Source organism: Cricetulus griseus, chromosome 3, assembly GCF_003668045.3.
Source record: "Cricetulus griseus strain 17A/GY chromosome 3, alternate assembly CriGri-PICRH-1.0, whole genome shotgun sequence".
Lineage (NCBI taxonomy): Eukaryota > Metazoa > Chordata > Mammalia > Rodentia > Cricetidae > Cricetulus > Cricetulus griseus.
In genome coordinates this window covers 99,954,053-99,972,255 of record NC_048596.1, presented here as the reverse complement: position 1 = coordinate 99,972,255, position 18,203 = coordinate 99,954,053, and the positions used below count along the sequence as shown (strand labels likewise).

At 49.9% G+C, this 18,203-nt stretch overlaps 1 protein-coding gene across 3 annotated transcripts in view; it reads left to right on the top strand.

The window, feature by feature from the left end:
* Arrb1 (arrestin beta 1) overlaps positions 1-17,839 on the top strand; it is a 71,756-nt gene extending 53,917 nt beyond the window's left edge. For 2 of the 3 annotated variants that reach the window (XM_027407757.2, XM_027407755.2), the window contains exons 8-16: positions 1,498-1,633; positions 3,197-3,281; positions 3,674-3,746; positions 5,515-5,652; positions 6,835-6,918; positions 7,873-7,896; positions 9,612-9,682; positions 10,676-10,727; positions 11,937-17,839. In XM_027407757.2, coding sequence (XP_027263558.1) covers positions 1,498-1,633; positions 3,197-3,281; positions 3,674-3,746; positions 5,515-5,652; positions 6,835-6,918; positions 7,873-7,896; positions 9,612-9,682; positions 10,676-10,727; positions 11,937-12,048 — 775 coding nt within the window. In that variant the 3' untranslated portion in view covers positions 12,049-17,839. The remainder of the gene's footprint in view (positions 1-1,497; positions 1,634-3,196; positions 3,282-3,673; positions 3,747-5,514; positions 5,653-6,834; positions 6,919-7,872; positions 7,897-9,611; positions 9,683-10,675; positions 10,728-11,936) is intronic. The other variant, XM_027407756.2, reaches the window with a different exon arrangement.
* Positions 17,840-18,203: the final 364 nt, after the last annotated feature.

The window sequence follows — 18,203 nt, the reverse complement described above, 5'->3', positions numbered from 1 at the left end:
TGTTAAAAGATTAACTTTCAACAGTGCATAGAATGTTTCCAGGCTATTCCTATTCCCCTGCTTGCCCACTGAGAGGCCATCAGCAGGAGTGGAGCCTGTGTGTTGTGGAGGGATCCGAACAAGGGAGGGAAGTGGAGAAAGTGAACCTAGAACAGTCTTAGTGTGGTTCAGAGAAAGGGCATTCTTCTTCAGGGCTCAGCAGAGAGAGAGAGGAAAGCAGCTGGCCCTGACATCTCATGGATGCCCTCCCTGGGGTTCAGGACCTCCTGCCTCCGGGCCTTGACCACAACTCTGACGCCCCTGAATCCTGAGTCCTGGACCTGGACCTGGAGGCCAGCTGAGGGATGCCCACCATTCTCTTTAGGGATGAGTTTGCCACCTGGTGGCGACTAGGTGTATCACAAGCATTTCAAGCTGCAGTTTGGTAGCTCCTGCATTGGTGGGTGGAGCAGAGGGGCGATTAGACTCCTCTCTCTTGCTTCTCTGTCCCTTAAGACCTGAGATGAAGGGGACCTAACAGCATTGTGAGGGGTCTTGAGCAGATCAATGACCAGCAGGCAACACTGAGAGTCACCACCTTCACCCTCACCCAATGGGACATCTTAAGTCTATTCCCAAGACTCACTAGTAATAATGATACAGTAGCTGTCAGTTCTCAAGTCCTTAGTTGTTTCTGGCCATGTTCAGAGTGATGGACAGATGTGGACTGCTTTAAGCCTGCCAGTGGCCCCGAGGGGTTTTACAGATGAAGAAACTGAGACACAGGGAGGTAATTTCCTCAGGCCATGTGGATACTAAGAGAAGAGCTAGGTATGCCACCAAGACTCCTGGGTTCCAGGGAATGAAGGTGGCTTGTTGGAGAAATAAGGGTGCTGGCATTCCCCATGTGCCACTGAAATAGTGTGCAACTGAGTCCCTCAACAGTTCAGTCCATTCTTGCTTTTACCCAAAGCCCCGAGACCTCCTCTGGACCCTTCTTATCTGTGGACCTCACCGAGTCACCTCTTCACTGTCCTGCACCTCTGTGGTTGAATCCAATTCCTGTAATGAAAGCCCCCAACTCCTATGGGGGGCTGTCCATTCTGTTTATCTCCACTTAGCGGGTATTTAACAGATAAGCCACCAAGTGGCAGTACAGCCACGTGTGCTGAGACTGTGGTCGTGAACAAGCCAGACAAGAAGTTTCCATCCTCAAGCGGCTTACACTATCAGGATACATAGGGGGTGAGAAGCAAAAAAATCTGTGCTTTCCTTACCATTGTGCTGGGTCCTGGGACATGGACCCAAATGAACTGATGCTGTAGGGTGGCCCCGGGAGAGAATGGAGGAGGCTGGAGCAGAGTCACATGGTGACAAGCCCTCCAGTCTAACCTCTGTAGCTGGCAGGCAATGAGGAGCTACAGTAGCCTGTTGAGCAGGAGAGAGATGTAGGTACCGCAGAGAAGAGGGTGTGGAGGCTGGTGATTGTCTGTCTTTCTCCCCACACATCTCCCTTAGGAATTCTGTGCGGCTAGTCATCCGGAAGGTTCAGTATGCCCCAGAGAGGCCTGGCCCTCAGCCCACGGCCGAGACTACCAGACAGTTCCTTATGTCGGACAAGCCCTTGCACCTTGAGGCATCTCTGGATAAGGAGGTAAGAGGCTCAGACCCGTTGTCCCCAGTTCTGATACCCCTCAGGCTCCACTGTCTTCTGACCTTCCTTGAGGGTTTTGAGAATCATGTTGGGGTCTAAACGACTGACAGGGGTAGGTATGTGCACCTACCAGACAGGAGCAATATACCTTCTGGAAGGATAATTGCCTGCTTCAGGCCAGGTGGAGAAGCCCAGCCATATCAGTGGGGGGGGGGAGGTGAAGAGCAGGATCCATTACCCTCTCTCATCCATGAGCTAGAAGGCAACAAACTCTTAAGAAGTCAGGGGATTCTAAGCCAGCTGACTGGGGTGTAGGTGTGACCTTGGAGGAGCTAAAGGCAAGGACCTGGATAAGATATGGTGGAAGCCCTTCTCTGAGAATTTGGAGCAGATTCTTCAGTGAGTTGGTTAGCCCTTCTTCCCTTCCTCTGAATCTTCCCGAGCTTTCTGGGTCTGCAAACCTAAACCACCAGAGTCCACAGGGATTTGAGACATTGCTCCATCCAGCCCCTCACACTGAATAAAGGAGAAACTGAGACTTAGGCAGTATGTCCATGGTCATGCAGTCATCATCCTATGGTTACTGTTATTGTTGTTGTCTTAGCTAGAGGTGAGACCAGGACTGGAGCCAGGGATGCCAGCTTCCATTTTGTTTTGGTGTGTGTATGTGGGTATGCATGGGTGCACGCATGTGTTCATGGGTGCATGTGTGTGCTGGATGACAATTTTGGGAGTGTCATTCTCAGGGACACAATCTACTTCCTTTTGAGGCAGAGTCTGTCTTTGTCCTGGAGCTTATCAGCTAGGCTAGACTGGTTGGCCATCGAACCTCAGGGATCCTCTTGTCTCTGACTCTCTAGTACTTACAAGCACCTACAAGGAAGGGCCACTACACCCAGCATTTTTTCCTATTTTCTTTTTCCCCTCCTTTTCATTTTTTCTTTGTGTCTTTCACATCATGCATCTCCATCCCATTCATTTCCCTGTCCCTTTGTATCTACCCTTTGTCCTTGCAACACCCCCCTAATAAAATAAAATTTAAGAGAAAAAAGAAAAAAAAAAGAAAGAAGGAAAAAATCAATCTTGTCATGGAAGTTACAGTGTGACACAGTGAGTCACGCAGTAAACCCCTTTGTCCACGCATCTTTACTTCAAGTGTTCATTGCTGAGAGTCATTAGTCTGGTTCGAGGCCTCTGGTTTCTGCTACACTATCGATGCTGAGCTCTCATTGGGACTCCTCTTGGATAATCAGTTGTTGCCCTGTGTTGTGGAGATCCTGCAGTTTTGGGTCTGCAGGACCCACACCTAGAATTTTTACATGGGTATGGAGATTGAACTCAGGTCCTTGTGTTTGCAATACAAGTACTTTGCGGACAAAGCTGTCCCCCAGTCCTGGAATGCTATCTTCTAATACAGACATCTTTGAAAGGTCCCACAATGGAACTGAAGGTCAATATGCTTGGTAGTTTGTGTGACACTTTTATTCCTGTGGAAAGTGGCTGATGAACTTGGGAGAAGAGGTTAGAATGCCTGCCCACACTTGTCTGTCTTTTGCCTCACAGATCTATTACCATGGAGAACCCATCAGCGTCAATGTCCATGTCACCAACAACACTAACAAGACTGTGAAGAAGATCAAAATCTCGGGTAGCTGGGGAATTCTCCCAAGGGTCGGGGTGGCTGTAGGCATGCCCTTTGTTAAAAGCCTGTGAAGCACCTCTAGTAGTTTTGGAAACAGGTCTGCTCTCAGCCAATGGTGGCTTTGAAGCAGATGTCACAAGCAATGGGGATACAGCTTTAGCTACTTCTTTTCACAGGCTTTCTGGGTCCCAGCCAAGCTGTTCTGGGAGGAAAGACTTGGTCATGGAAGGGACTGGGCTTTGGTGGGGACTTCTCTTTGGGTGAGAGCTGGGGTGGTAGCCTCTCGTAAACTCTGGCCATTGTCTCAATCTAAGCACTCCTACCCTAGGAGGCTTAAGGTGCATCCTGGGAGCTGCCCCTTGACTCATGTGCCTGCTTCTCCACCTCTTTCTCTCCAGTACGCCAGTATGCAGACATCTGTCTCTTCAACACAGCTCAGTACAAGTGCCCAGTGGCCATGGAGGAGGCCGAGTAAGTGTGTTTGAGGCCAACTTTGGATAAGTGGGACTAGATGGGAGAATAGGAAGCTTAGGCCCAGGCATGTCTTCTCAACTTGCATAGGGCTGAGCCTCTACCTTCTTTGATATTCACAGTAAATGGTGTGGAAGAGTCTTCTTTAAAACTTATTTTTCCCCGGAATCTATTTTTTTGTTGTGGGTTGTGCACACATGTGGAAGTCAGAGAACAACTTGCATGAGTCAGTTCTCTCCTATAATGTATGTTCTAGTTAGAATTCAGGTGAGATGTGCCTTTACGTGCTAAGTGACCTCACTGGCCCCGTTTTGGTTTTGAGTCTAGGTCTCTCTCTGAGTCCAGGCTAGCCTGAAACTCACTATGTAGCCCAGGCTTGCCTGGAATTCATGGCAGTCTTTCTTCTTCAGCTCTCCAAGTGCTGAAATTATAGGTGTGAGCAACCTTTGACATAGTTTCTAATATTCTATAGATGAATATGTTATTATTAAGCCAAATGTTCCTGCATTATTTGATATTCTTATATCCATTAATGATCCAAAAACAAAACCCAAAGCCACAGGGCATAGATTTCTTATTTTCTTTTATTTTCTTTGTTTCTTTTACAACTTTTTTTTATTTGAATTAGAAACAGGATTGTTTTACATGACAATCCCATTTCCCTTCTCCCACCCGTCCTCCCCTACCCGCCCCCATTTTTTTGGTTTTTTGAGACAGGGTTTCTCGGTATTGCTTTGGAGACTGTCCTGGAACTTGCTCTGTAGATCAGGCTGGCCTTGAACTCACAGAGATCCACCTGCCTCTGCCTCCCGAGTGCTGGGATTAAAGGTGTGTGCCACCAACACCTGGCTAAGGCATAGATTTCTGATGAGTATTTAGGGTACAGTGAAATGACCCAGAGTTAGAATGACATTCAGTCCCAAGTGGAATAATGTCACATTCTGTGACATACTTGCATATGTAACCCGGAGAAAGGCCGCATATGCCTGGCCTTCCAATGAGCGTGGTTTCTTGTGGGGTTGGGTTTGAGATGTGGCTGTCTCCCCTCAAAGAGGCAAATCTGGGAATTATTTCAGGGCTACCCCAGTATCAGTTTCATGTACCTGTTTCTTCCTTGAAAAGGGAGAGGGGAGATGGAACTAATGGAACTACATCAGGCAAAAAATAAACAACTAAAGTATCTGCACACGATTGATCGATATGCATTGTAGCAAGTGAAATTTCAATGGTAGAACCTAGGTGGGGACTTCCAGACGTTCAATAGCTTTACTCATGGTTTGTATGTAGTGACACTTTTAAAAGTCAATGAGATGGCTTAGAAGCTAAGAGCACTTGCTGTACTTCCAAAGGACTGGGGTTCATTTTCCAGCATCCACAGCAGGCAGCTCACAACTGCTTGTAACTCCAGTTCCACGAGATATGGCGCCCTCTTCTGGCCCCTGAGGGCACTTGCAAGAGTGTTGATGCACATACACTCATGGAGGTACACACACATACACAGAAATAAAATTTAATCATTAAGTAAATAATAAAAATAAATGTACGTCATGGCCATCCCTAGCCCAGGGGCAGTCCTGCCTGTGTGTGGTGTGTCTGTGCCTTTCGAGTGGCAGTGGGCTTCTTGCCAGAGCTGGGCCTGGCCCAAGTGGTCCCCTACATCTGGGCTTGCTGGCAAAAGGAGTTTTGGAATAGGGCCAGGCCAGGCATCTTGACTGGGTTAGGGCTGGCTGTGATAAGGGCCATCTTCATGACACCTCTCTATTCCCAGTGACACTGTGGCACCCAGCTCAACGTTCTGCAAGGTCTACACACTGACTCCCTTTCTGGCCAACAACCGAGAAAAGCGGGGCCTTGCCCTGGATGGGAAACTCAAGCATGAAGACACAAATCTGGCTTCCAGCACTCTGTGAGAACCACCCCCTCCAAGTCCCATGCTCCTAGTGCCCACCCTGAGATGGAGCCCCACCCTCTTGACCCACCGCTCTGAGGATGAGGTCCCCAGACTGTGACTAGCCAGGGAGGTTGTCTCCCTATTTCACCTGCCCACTCAAAGACTACTTGGCCCCATTATTTGGCTCTAGGGGTGGGGCACAACTGGAAAAGCTTCCTGCAATCATTGGCAACTCTTAGCCTAGAGTCCTGAACACAGATTGGGAGTATCCCAGTGCTGTTGAGGCTGAAAGGGAGACAATGGCTTCTAGAAGGTTCCTGGAAGGAGATAAATGGGGGCTTGGCGAGCCTGGGGAAGAGGTGGTGAGCTGGGGAGATAGATTTGGGGGGATATTGTAAGGCCATCTGGTCACTCTTGTTCCATGGGCATCACTGAAGCTTCAGGGTTGTCCCACTCTAGAAGAGTCCAGACAGTGGGGGACTCATCCCCGCTGTTGATATCTGGCTCTCTTCCAGGGGTTTGGTCTCTGTCTGTTGCATCTGAGACCATCATTCCCAGCTCAAGACTCTTGGCTCAAGCTAGACCAGCACATTGTTATCACTCCTCACAGGCTCCTCATTTACCAACATGCTCTTTGCCCCTTTTCTACCCTGGCTCATATTCAACCTGCCCTCAACTTTCCCTATGAGGCATCACCCCCTGAAGACATACTTCCGGTGCCACCATGACTCCCAGCTACCGTGGCTTCTCAGCTCTCAATGTAGCCCTTTCTGCTTATGGGTTACTGAGCATAAAACTGTGTGAGAGAAGTGAATGGTAGGAGAGCCGTTAGAGTCTGCTCTCACTGCACTGTGTGGCAGTAGCTAGGCAGGGAGGAGGACCTACTTAGTCTGTAGAGTAAGGATATCTCATAGCCAAATGTGGAACTGAAGGGACTAGGGCCATGGCTCGGTGGTAGAGTAGTGCCCATCCATCACTCATGAGGCTCTGAATTTAATCTGTAGTACCACAAAAAGTGACATATACAGAACCCAAGGCTACAAGTTCCAGTCCATTGGGCCAGCTCACTCTCCCAGCTGTGTTGGACCTAGTGGCTCAGGAGAGGGAAGGAGAGTGGTGCCTCTCATCACACTCCACTGCCTACCACATTCCACCCACCAAGGATCCACACAGACCAGCTTCCCTGTTTCCATGCAGGCTGAGGGAAGGTGCCAATCGTGAGATTCTGGGGATCATCGTTTCCTACAAAGTGAAAGTGAAGCTGGTGGTGTCTCGGGGAGGGTGAGTCCAGATGCCCCAGCACCCCTACCCATCCTGCCTGTTTGTCTGGCCTTTCAGTTGCATCTTCCTGTGGAGGAGCTGAGACTTCCTCTTCTCTTCTTTCCCCTGGTTCCTCTTCCTTCTCCACTGGCTGAGGCTCCTCCCCACCTCCATCTCTCTCCCTTTCTCTTTCTCTTTAGCCAAGGCCTGGGTCTGGCTGTGAGGATTGGGCACAGCCTATGTGAGTCCAGGTGTCCTCAGACTGTGTACTGTGACTCTCAGGGGCTACCATGCTCTCTCTCACCTCTCAGGGCACAGTGCCCACACACCACTGTCAGAGACTGAGAAACCCAAAGCTCAATTGGGGGGTTGCTAACTTGGCTGACTTTCCCATGTTGTAGATGGGGAAAATGAGGCCTAAATAGTTTTCCCAAAGAACTAAATAGCATTTATTAGGGTATTGCCTGACCCAAGAATGATGCAGCATTGTAGTTGTAGTTGTAGCATTTGGGAGGGAGAAGCAAGAGATCAGAAGTTCAAGGTCATTCTTGGTGGCATAACTAGTTTGAGGTCAGCCTGGACTATATCATACCCTGTCTGAATAGAACAAAGAATATTGTCTCTGTCTGGCAGTATTAATGCTGACTACATATTACAGAACCTTTCTAAATCCAGTGGCCAATCCTGTGTTCTGTGACCTTGCATGACCCACAGTCTTCCCATATCCTAGTGACCCCAAAGTCTTTCTTCTGCCATTAGATAGCCTGCAAGTTACAGATGTTCTGGGGTCCAGGGGCTCTGCAAGCTAACCCGCCCCTCAGTGTTCTGGATGAGCTGCCAGCTGCACAGGGGTGGGAGTATGTCCTTTGGGTCTTCTGTGGCAGGGTGGCAGAGGAGTGAATGAATGTCCTTTTTCTTTTCTCCCCCTCTGCACTCTGTCCCGACCGCTTCTTCTGCCTCCTCTGGCCCACTCAGCCTGTTGGGAGATCTTGCATCCAGGTAAAGTCCCTCCTGTGTCCTGCTTTGTCCACCTTCCTGCAGGTCCCAGGGTCACAGACCCAGCTGATCAGAACCACAGGGTGCTGGGAGGGAAGAATCTAGGGTTTATCTCAGATTGTGGGCTGGGGAGGTGCTGTAACTGGAACTGTACTGGGACAGTGGGGTGACATGGCTCCTAGCAGAACACCTCGGCTGTCATTCCTTCCCACTCAAGTGACAGGACCTTTGTAGACAACAGTGATCCAGGCAATGACCCCTAGGAAGACCAGCAGAATCACCAACCTGAAATCTAGAATGCTTCAGAGATATGCAGCTTTAGTGACTTTCAAACCTCTACTCCACTGAGAATTCATGGCTAACTGTAGTCAGTTGTACTTGCAGCACCCAGACAATAACTTAGGAGCGTGTGTGTGTGTGTGTGTGTGTGTGTGTGTGTGTGTGTGTGTGTGTGTGTGTGTGTGTGTGTGCCCCAGATACACACAGATAGTGTGACCTCTTGTCACTCGATGATGGTGTCACTCACCCTATGAAATCTGAGTGACTCAAGAGATAATCCTATCTTGTTCAGTATCATCCAGCAAAGAGTTTCTGAGTCTAGGCTTGTGGCCAGACTTCTACAGGGTACCAGGATCTCAGAAGGGAACCAGTGGTGCCCTTACTACTCACAGCCTGGCAAAGCTGGTGCCCAGGTCCTTCTGGCCATATCCTGTATGGCTTCTCTGAGGGCTGATTGACTCTGGCCTCTACCAGCTCCCATCACCACCCCCAGCCATCCCCAGCTGGCTCTAGCAACAGATCAGTAAGGTATGGTTGTGTCTTCTGGAGGCATTTGTAATCTAAAGGGGGCTCTCCTAGGATGATGCTACCATTAGCAGAAAGGAGCCTTTGGGCTACTTTTTATCAGTCTCCTAATTCTCTCTATCATCCAGTGGTTAAGCAGGTGAACCCTGGAGCCAGACTCTTTCTTCACTTACCAGTTAGTGGCTGTGCAGCCTAAGGCAAGACTTAATCTACATGTACCTTAGCTTCCTGGTCCTTGCCTAGGCCATCATAATAATAAGGTTGTTGTAAGGAGCACAGAAGTTGGACTCTAAGGATGGGCTTGCAACAGTCCTAGGTACAGTTTGTACCATGCAAATGCCAGCTCTTGTCCTCAACCTGTCTGTCAGGGACAAGGTCAGGGAAGGTCTGGTCATCAACAATGAGTGGTGGTCCTTCTCCCTGTCACATGCACACATATGAGGGTTAGAATCTTTACACAGTGCAGCAGCACTGAGCCTCAGTTCCTGAAGCTTATAGGTGGCAGGATCCTGGGGTCACTCGAACACCTTTATGGGAACATTGGGAGATGGAGCAGGTAGGATTGGGAGAAAATTGGGAAGGATAATATCAGGAAGCCAGGAAGCCATGGTGATTTGAGGTGGGCAGGACCCCAGGCCATTGACCATGGTGTGAGTCCCTAGACGGCGTGATTCCCAGTCATGGTAATCAAACCATCCTTAGGAACATGGCAAGTTTTTTTTTTTTTTTTTCTTATTCTGGTGGTGGTGGGGCTTCTATCTCTTTATAAAGACAGAATAAAAGGTGGTGGTCAGTGTAGCAAGACTGGAGTGTAGTTGCTTTCCTGCTAACTCCTCAGGCCTCAAACTGACAGGGCAGCAGGTCTCAAAGCCTGAGGCTCCCTCCGAACTCACTGAGTTGGGTATGTGTTTCAGTGATGTGGCTGTGGAGCTGCCTTTTACCTTAATGCACCCCAAGCCGAAAGAGGAGCCCCCACATCGGGAAGGTGAGTGGGGCCTATGGGTCACTGGGGTGGGGCTTACCAGTTTCCCTGTTATCCCATCACCCCACTTCTTTCTGGGTTAGCCTTCAGCTCAGTATCATCCTTTCCCCAGCTCCCAGGCTTTGCAGGGCCCTCAGTATATTTGCTTTTGACCCAGCTAGGAGACCGAGAGCAGCAACTCCTGTTCCCTACGGGAGAGGAAGGCTAGGAATAGAGGGCAGGCCATATTGGTAGATTTTTATCTTTTATTTTTTCATTTAAAATTATTTTTATTTTTATTTTGCCTGCATGTGTGCCTGTGTGTTGCATGCATCCAGTGCTCTCAGAGGCCAGAAGAGGGTGTCAGATCCCCTGGGACTGGAGTTATAGATGGTTGTTAGACAAGCTGTGGGTGCTGGGAATTGAACCCACAACCAGAAGACCTAGTGCTCTTAACTGCTGAGCCATTTCTTAGTCCCTATATTGGCTGACTATTTAAACTGGTAGCGGACTGGCCACATTACATTGAAAGGGGTGTTAAAGTTCATAAAGCAAATGAGGTCTGTGCCTACAAACAGACTTCAAAATGCCACAGATGGCACTCTGCATACAGAGAGGTTACAATGTGGGAAAATAGGCATGATAGCACTTGCCCACAATCCCAGCAGAGGGAGGTGTGTGAGGCAGGAGGATCACAAGTTTGAGGCCAGTCAGGGCTGCAAAAATGGTCTCCTTAGAGTAAATGGAACTTAGCAAGCAAGAAATTCATGTGTCTCATGTTGGAGACCTGTCTCCTGCTGGGTCTTCAGTGGGCATGGATGCCTCCTTCCCTGTATCTGCTGCTTTTGAGAAGACTCGGGGTGTTCTAAGACCTGAGACACTTCCTACTTGCCTTCCTTCTTTGCCTTTGGCATCTTAGCTAGAGAATTCTAGCGAGGGGCAGGGTCTTTGTCCCATTCCTCTCCTCCCCCCCCCTCACTAATCCCTGGGTGCCTCACACGTCTTGTGTATGTTCAGTTCCAGAGAGCGAGACTCCAGTAGACACCAATCTCATAGAGCTTGACACCAAGTAAGCTGAACCTCCCTGCCTGTGATGTCTATGGGTGGGCTGGAGGTGGGACGGGAGAGGTGGAGGGGTCACTTGCATAAATGCTTATTAACCTCTGAGGAGCAGCTGGTCTAACCTGTCTGCTGAGAGCCACCTCTGATCACCTCTTCAGCAACCTGCTTGCCTGCATGTGACTTGAAGGACCCTTCGTGCCTGTTCCTCTTCCTCCCGCATTGGTGGGGTCTGTCTTCCTCTCTCGTCTTTGCACGTTCGTCAGTCAGTCCGTCAATCCGCAGCGCCCACTCAGCTGTCTGGCAAGGGGCTGGTTCAGACCCTGGGCTCCCCTCTCTCACCTGACCCATGCCAGTTGGAAGCTGCCTGTAGGGTGGAGAAGGTGTCTGGGTGCTGTTACCTCTGCCACCTGAGAACCAACTGATGTGGATTCCCCTGCGGTGGAAGGCCATGGGGCACCAGACAATGGCCAGAGGAAGAGGACCTGGCTCAATGGCTTGAATCACCTCTGGGGCCAGGCTTGCTTTCTCCCTCCTGCTCTCTAAACCTCCTTTCCCTGACTCTTTGGAGAGATCTGGGAAATGGGGGTTTCAAGTTGCCCCATGAGGAAGCCCATTCAGCTGGCTGAACTCCATGGGGCAAGGGACTTCATATGTCTCTGCCTGGGCCTAAGTGACATGATGGAGAGAAATGGTCTTTAATCCTGCAATCCTGATTAGGCATCTTTCCCCCTTGCTCTATCTTCTGCTAAAAAGTCCCTCCCTACTTAGGATCCTTGGGGATAGCATGTGAGCCTGTATAGGCTTTCTCGTCCATAGAGCCCAGAACCAACTTCCTGGTTGGAACATCAGTGCTCCCTAAAGCAGTCTTGTTGGTTTGATTTTGAGGAGTGAATGGGGTTTCTTGGACCTGTTCTTTGGGGAGTCCAATGCTACCCTTACTTACCTTCTCCATCCCCTCAGGAGGAAGTAGGTCACTTTTTTAGGCCTTATATGTTGAGAGGCAAGCTTCTTGGAGTTTGCGTGTGACAATCCCCACAGCCACCAGTGGGTTTGTAAATGGGCCAGCCTGGCATGCCTTTCCACCTGAGGTCATCCCAGAGACCTCGAAGAGTGTGGTTGTCTCTCAAGCCCCTCTACCCACATCTGACCAGGCCTTTGGATCTGCCTGTTATCTGCCCCTGCAAACACACGGCATTTTCCTTGTCTCTTCCACTAGTGATGACGACATTGTATTTGAGGACTTTGCCCGCCAGAGGCTGAAAGGCATGAAGGATGACAAAGATGAAGAGGATGATGGCACCGGCTCTCCACACCTCAACAACAGATAGACTGGGGCCAGCCCTCGCCCTGGCAGCTCCAGGTTCACCTTTGCACTTGGATCTTTCTCGTCTCCTTCCCATTCTGGTTCCCCCCTCCCTTTTGTTCTTCCAGTTTCTACCAAGGGGCCCCAGTGGTCTTCCAAGTCTCGGTGATAAGCCTCTGGCCGCAGAACTGGCCTCACATCACCATGGCAGCAGGACCACAGCACACATCCTCCTCAGCCATCTCTCTGCAATCACTTACCCACCCCCCTTTTTATGCTCATTCCCAGAAAGGCCACACACACTACCTGGCCTTGGGATTTGACTTGAGTTGGGGAGCAGAAAGGGAGGGGTGGGGCCAGAAGGCCGAAGTGATGGTGGGTATGCAGATGTGGAGAGGTTGGGCAAGATGGCTCAAGCAAGACACAAGACACAAGACACAAGAAGATGTCCGCAGTCCCAGGAGGTGATACAGTTTTGGCAGCTAAAAGATGACTGTATTGAAGGCTGGAGAAGGCAGGACTGTGAATAGATTCTCAATGGATTTTTTTTTCTTGTGGTCTAGGCCCACCAGAGACTCCTTCCCCTCCACCCTCATCCTTGGTCCATGTCCTTGTGTTTCATGGGAGAGGCACATAGAACCCAGGAGTGAAGAGCAATGGACTGACTTTCTAACCAGCAGACACCTAGATTGGGGCAGGCTACAGATCCACCCACACGTCTGTCAGTACTGATAGGATGAGTTGCCTTAGCTTTGTTGCATTTTGTGTGTGGGGAGGCACAAAGAGGGGAAGAGAGTCTTTGAAAAACACCAGCCCCTAGCAGTGAGCCAGAGCTACTAGTTTTCTGAGGGGGGTAAAGTGATGGGGCAGGGCAGGGATGGGCATCCATTCTCCTTTTTTCCCTTAGTGGATAGTCCTGCAGGAAGAAAGGATGGAGGACCATAGGCAGCTGAAGCCACCAGTATCTTCCAGCTTCTTCTAGTAGTTTTCCAGTGACTTGTCCCTATAAGCTAGGAGAGAGAGGGGTGTCTGAGGCCACCATTCCCACTGTTAAGGGAGTACCCATAAAGATGCACTCCCCAATAGGAAAGTGCCCCCTCTCCTGGAGGAATTGATCCCATTAGTATCCAGGGTCATGGGTACTCAGTATCCATTAGCTGGTGTTGGTGTGACTTGACTGGAGTGTTTTTCAGGGTAACAGGGCAGACAGGTGGTAAAACAGTGCTCAAAGATATCTTTGTTTGGGCTTTGATGCAAACTTGTTGTGTGGCCTTGGGCAAATTCCCTCTCCATCTTTAGGCCTCAGTTTTTATTTGGAAAGCCAGGAGGTAGACCAGATGATCCCAGAGTTTCCAGTTCTAGTTTCTGTAAATTGGTGGCTTTTTGAGCTTCTTGTCTGCCAACTGCCCCCATCTGCCTTCAGAGGAGATGCATGGCACCTCAGGGGACTCAGAGCTGGGCAGAGCACTGAGGGCACTTTCCTGACTAGGAAGGGCCACCCTTGAACCCTAGTTGGCTTGTTGATGTCAAGTTGTGGTCATAGCCTTTGTGAATTTCTCTGTCCCAGAGCTTATATTTGCTGAGGCTTGCATGAAAAGTGCATGGACAACCTTGGGTTTATCAATTCTATTGATTAGCAGGGCAAGAGGATCTCATTTCGATTTCCGTTCTCTTTTTATCAGTTCCATACTTGCCTGAGAAGGGGGTCTACAACTTTTGTTTGTTTTTAAAATAGAATATCATGTAGCCCAGGCTAGCCATGACCCACTATGTAGCTGGGAATGATCTTGAATTCTTGATCCTCCTGTCTCAAGTGCTGGGATTGCAGGCATGTCCCACTATTACTGGCTTCACAGATTGGAATTATACAGATGGGATCCAATTATACTGACCAGATCCCAGCCGTTTTCAGTCCCTCCTGTCCAGTGATTGCAATAATTTATCATGGTGAAATGATTCAGGCCCACTGTCCCTGCACCTTCTAAATCTTAAAAGTAGTCAATTCAAGGCAGCTCTTTCCAGATTAGAACAGACTGTTTGGGGCAACCTTATTTCCTGTCCTGCCCTGGGATCATAACTGCAGGCCTCCCTGGTATCCAGACACTGCTAGAGCTAGCTGGGCACTTTTGCACCTACAGAACTGATGAAAATCTTGAACAGTATAAGGCAAGCATGTGCCCTCCACAGGCTTCCACTGAAGCCTGTGGGTTGATACAAGGACCTTTAGCATTTGGGCTAACTCCTCCCTGGCACACCTTCCTCCCATCCTTAACTTGTACAAGCAAAGGGTCTTTCAGGCTGGCATCTTGAGCTTCCTGCACCTCAGCCTCCCCACTCAACCTTTGGATTTATTCCAAAGATCAACTGAAATTTCTCCAGCTGAAGGGAAGCATCAGCGCTCCCTGTGCTTTGAGCTGGGCCTACCTAAGGGCAATGGTCAAGTTGGATTGCAGCCAAACCTTCCTTGGCTGACAGCTTTGTTCCTTTATTCTGGGTACTGTAGACATAGAGGTGGATTTCTCCCTAGAATTCCTGTCTGTAGAGAGCTCCTGGCAGGGGCAAAGTTAGGAGACAGTACTGACAGCTCTGGCTGCAGCTAGTCCACACAGTGCCTTGATGTGAGTTTGGACACAGTGTCCCTTCCAGGTGGATTCAAACCCTCACTGGAAATGTCACTGTGTGAGGCTGGAATTTGGTGTCACTTGCCTCTACTCCACAATAGTGTGCTATCATACTGGGTGAGATACACAGGCTAATGTGTTTCTTTGGCCTCTTCTTCAGTAGCTGGTTTAGATCCCTTGTCTAGGCCTCTAGTCTGCTCCAGACACCATGCCCAACTCCTATCACATGACATCACCCAGTATTTCTCTGTAGGGCCCTTCTTTGTCCTGGAGTGTCCCAGGCCAGGAAGTATTTTGGGAGTGAAACTGGAGGCAGAGGAGCCTCCCGAGGTTCCAGGTACTATCCAGTGGTATTGGCTTTTCCTGTGCTTAGGGACTGGGACTTGTGCCACCAAACAGCCCACACTGGGACTTTCCAGTAAACCAAAGGGCACATGTTGATGCCAATCTGGGCAGGAAGAGCATGCTTTGGTAAAAGCTCATGAATAGAGGGTGATTGAACTTGCTCAGTGCCCCAGCCAAGAGAAGAATTCAGTTCCCAGAAAGATAAGGGCTGAGTTGCCTGGCTGGACCCCATGGCTATTTCGGCTTTAGAGCCCAGATGGCTCCTGCCAGAGGGTGGCTGACAAACTGATTCCCACCTGGTGCAGTGAAAGGGACCGTGTCCTGAAAGTCCCCGAGGCCACTTCTCAGTCCATACTAACTGGAACAATATAGCCTTTGTCTGCTTTATTTGTGGAATTGCTATGAGGCGGAGAGGAGAGCCAGGAGTCAGTACTCTGTAGGCTGCAACCTGCTGAACAGGGGTGGCCCTGCCACTGAAGGGATGAGGCCCGATGTCACACAGGAAGCTTTCTGTGGAATGAGCCCACTGTTTGCCAGTCTGTCTTTTGTCCTGATTTTTCCTGGTTAGATATCAGCCACGATGACACTCCACCATTGTGGCCTTGGTGACCACACTGGGGGAGAACTGTAGGCACTATTGTCCAAGGATGGGTCCCAGCAACCAGAAACAGAAGACATAGATGTTGTCAGTGATTGGGGGACAGGGAGGAGCATCTTGGACTCTCCTGGGCCTGCACTCACCTCCTAGAGTCCACAAAAGTCAGGAGACCTGGGCTCTGACCACAGGTCAGAGAACTGAATCCACCATCATGCCACCCAAGAAATCCAAGGGTGAGAGGAAATAGATGTTGCCTCTTCTAAGTATAAGGTCCCTCCAGGATCAACAGAAGCACCACAGCTCCTTGGAGACCTTTGGGGATGTTCAGCCCTCTTGCTCTGAGAGCTGGGCCCTAGCTGATCCCCTCACAGTAGCTTCCATATCCCAGAGGCAGCTCTCTCTCCTACCAATGGCTAAAGCCTGTGTGTGTCTCCCATCCACCAGAAAGGGACAAGATTCCAAGCTTGAGCTCCCAGGAAATGGGTGGGCGCCTGTTCTGATATTTACTCTTTTTAAACTTAAGGACCAAATGAGACTCCTCTGGTTTTTACCCACACAGCTTGTCTTGGGCCTGGTCCAGGCAGCTCTAAACCTTCTGCCCTCCCTCCTGGCCTGAAGCAGCCTACTGGTGCCACCCCCATGCACACTGGCTTCACAGGGAGGCCTGTGGAAGGGGAAGCACCCCTCCACATTACTAACTTGTCACCCCCAAAAGGGAAGTCACAGTCAAAGCACAGGTCCTTGGGACCCACTGTCTGCCCAGGTACTGTGGACCTTGGTGTTCCACACAGCCCTGGTTGCTGCCAGGGGAAATTGGGGAAGAGGGGGACAGGCCGAGTCACTGGCCTTCTCCTCATTCTCACTTCCTCCACAATAACTGCTTTTAACTCTCTCGTCTTTTGAAGTTTCACTTTTAAACTCCGCTTTGAAGAAAAACTTCAAACCACCATTCTGAGGTTTGATCTTAGACCAGCAAGCACAGGCTCTCCTCTTGCTTTTGTGTGTTGGGGCAACTCCCGAATACTGACACAAAGATGCTTCATGTTGGAACTCAGGTTACCAGGTCCGAGCAATTGAACACACACACACACACACACACACACACACACACACACACACACACACACACACGCCCGTGCCCGAGCACTTCTTTTCTAGTTGACCCACCCTGAGGCTTGGGAATGAGCTGGATGTGGGCTGGGCCTGATGCTCAGTGGAGGTAGGGCTTGGCCTTGATATTGTCATGTGCTGCATGGGGACCATAGAATGAGGAGTCAGGTACAATGTCCACTCTGGACTTGTTCTTAGGCAAGGCCCATGGCTCGACAGGAAGAGCAGGGCAATGGGAGGAGAAGCTAGGGTTGGCTTCTTTATACATAGCCAAGGGTGGTAATCCAGGGAGGGCATTTTTGAGGCTGGATTCTCCAGAGACATTTTAAGCATGTCTTCCTCGAGCGAATCTCCTAGGATTCCACTTCCACACCTATGGATGTCCATGTGCACAGCAGGAGGCTTTTGTATCCAAAGAGGTTGGTTCCCCCTTCTGCAGTCCACCAGTGTCCCTCCATGCTGGTCTGTACTGTCATGGGAATTAACTTGCAGGACAGCTCATTGTGGAGGCTAGCCTTTGGCACAGTTCTCCTGGGCCCACCTCCTGGCATTCTGGGCAAGGATTTGAAGCTCAGAGCACTATTAATCACATGGCATGGGAGAAAGAATGCCAACTGATGTTTATGTTCAGTACAAGTGTGGCGTAGGAGACCCAGCTGACCTCAGGCTCCCCATGTGTAAAGGGCTAGTGCCAGACTCTGACCACCTCACAGAAACGACTGAAAAGGACATAAGTGGGCAGGAAGAGAGGTCTTATGAGGTGGCAGCCTATGTGAGGGAATAGGGTCTTGCCCGGGTTACTGATCTACAGAGCCCACAACAGAATTAAAACATCAATATTTTGTCTTCCCAGGGCATCTCCACTCATTGTTAGGTCCAGTCGCAGCTGCTGTGGGGCTACCTCTTCTGAGGAGTGGGAGCTGATGTGTGTCCTGGGTGTGGTGGGGCAGCCTCAGGCCTGTGACCCTCTGTGAAGTGATGATTTGTGGCACATTCATTCCTGGACCACATCCAGGTCAACCTGTCGTACCTGTGGCTGCCCTTGTTCTGTGAAGTCATTATAGTTTTATTCAACTCCAACAGGACAGATGAGCAAAAGAACCTTGAACGAGAGGCCATTAAAGGCCTTTTGTGATAGAGAATATTGCCTCTGTTTTTATTTCTTGTTTCATAAGCTCCGACAGGAGAGGGATCCAGAAATGTTCTCCTGCCCTGGACTGCTCTGGGTTTTGTGCCTCATTTGTGACCTCCTGAAGATTCCTGAGGGGTTTCCCTGTTCCTGTATTCCTAGTGTCTAGCCTTATGGCCTTTGGTGAGGAAGCTGCCAAGGCTTTGGTCTCAGAACTGGCTGGATTCCATAAGCCCTGGATTGCTCTCGAGTTGATGACCCTGTTGTCCATCTGTTACTGTCCCCTCAGCTGGAGTCCTCAGCCCAGGTCCGGCTCTGACTCTGCTCACTTTCCATAGCCTGTTCTGCCAGGTCTTTTTAAAGGCACGTCAGTTCCC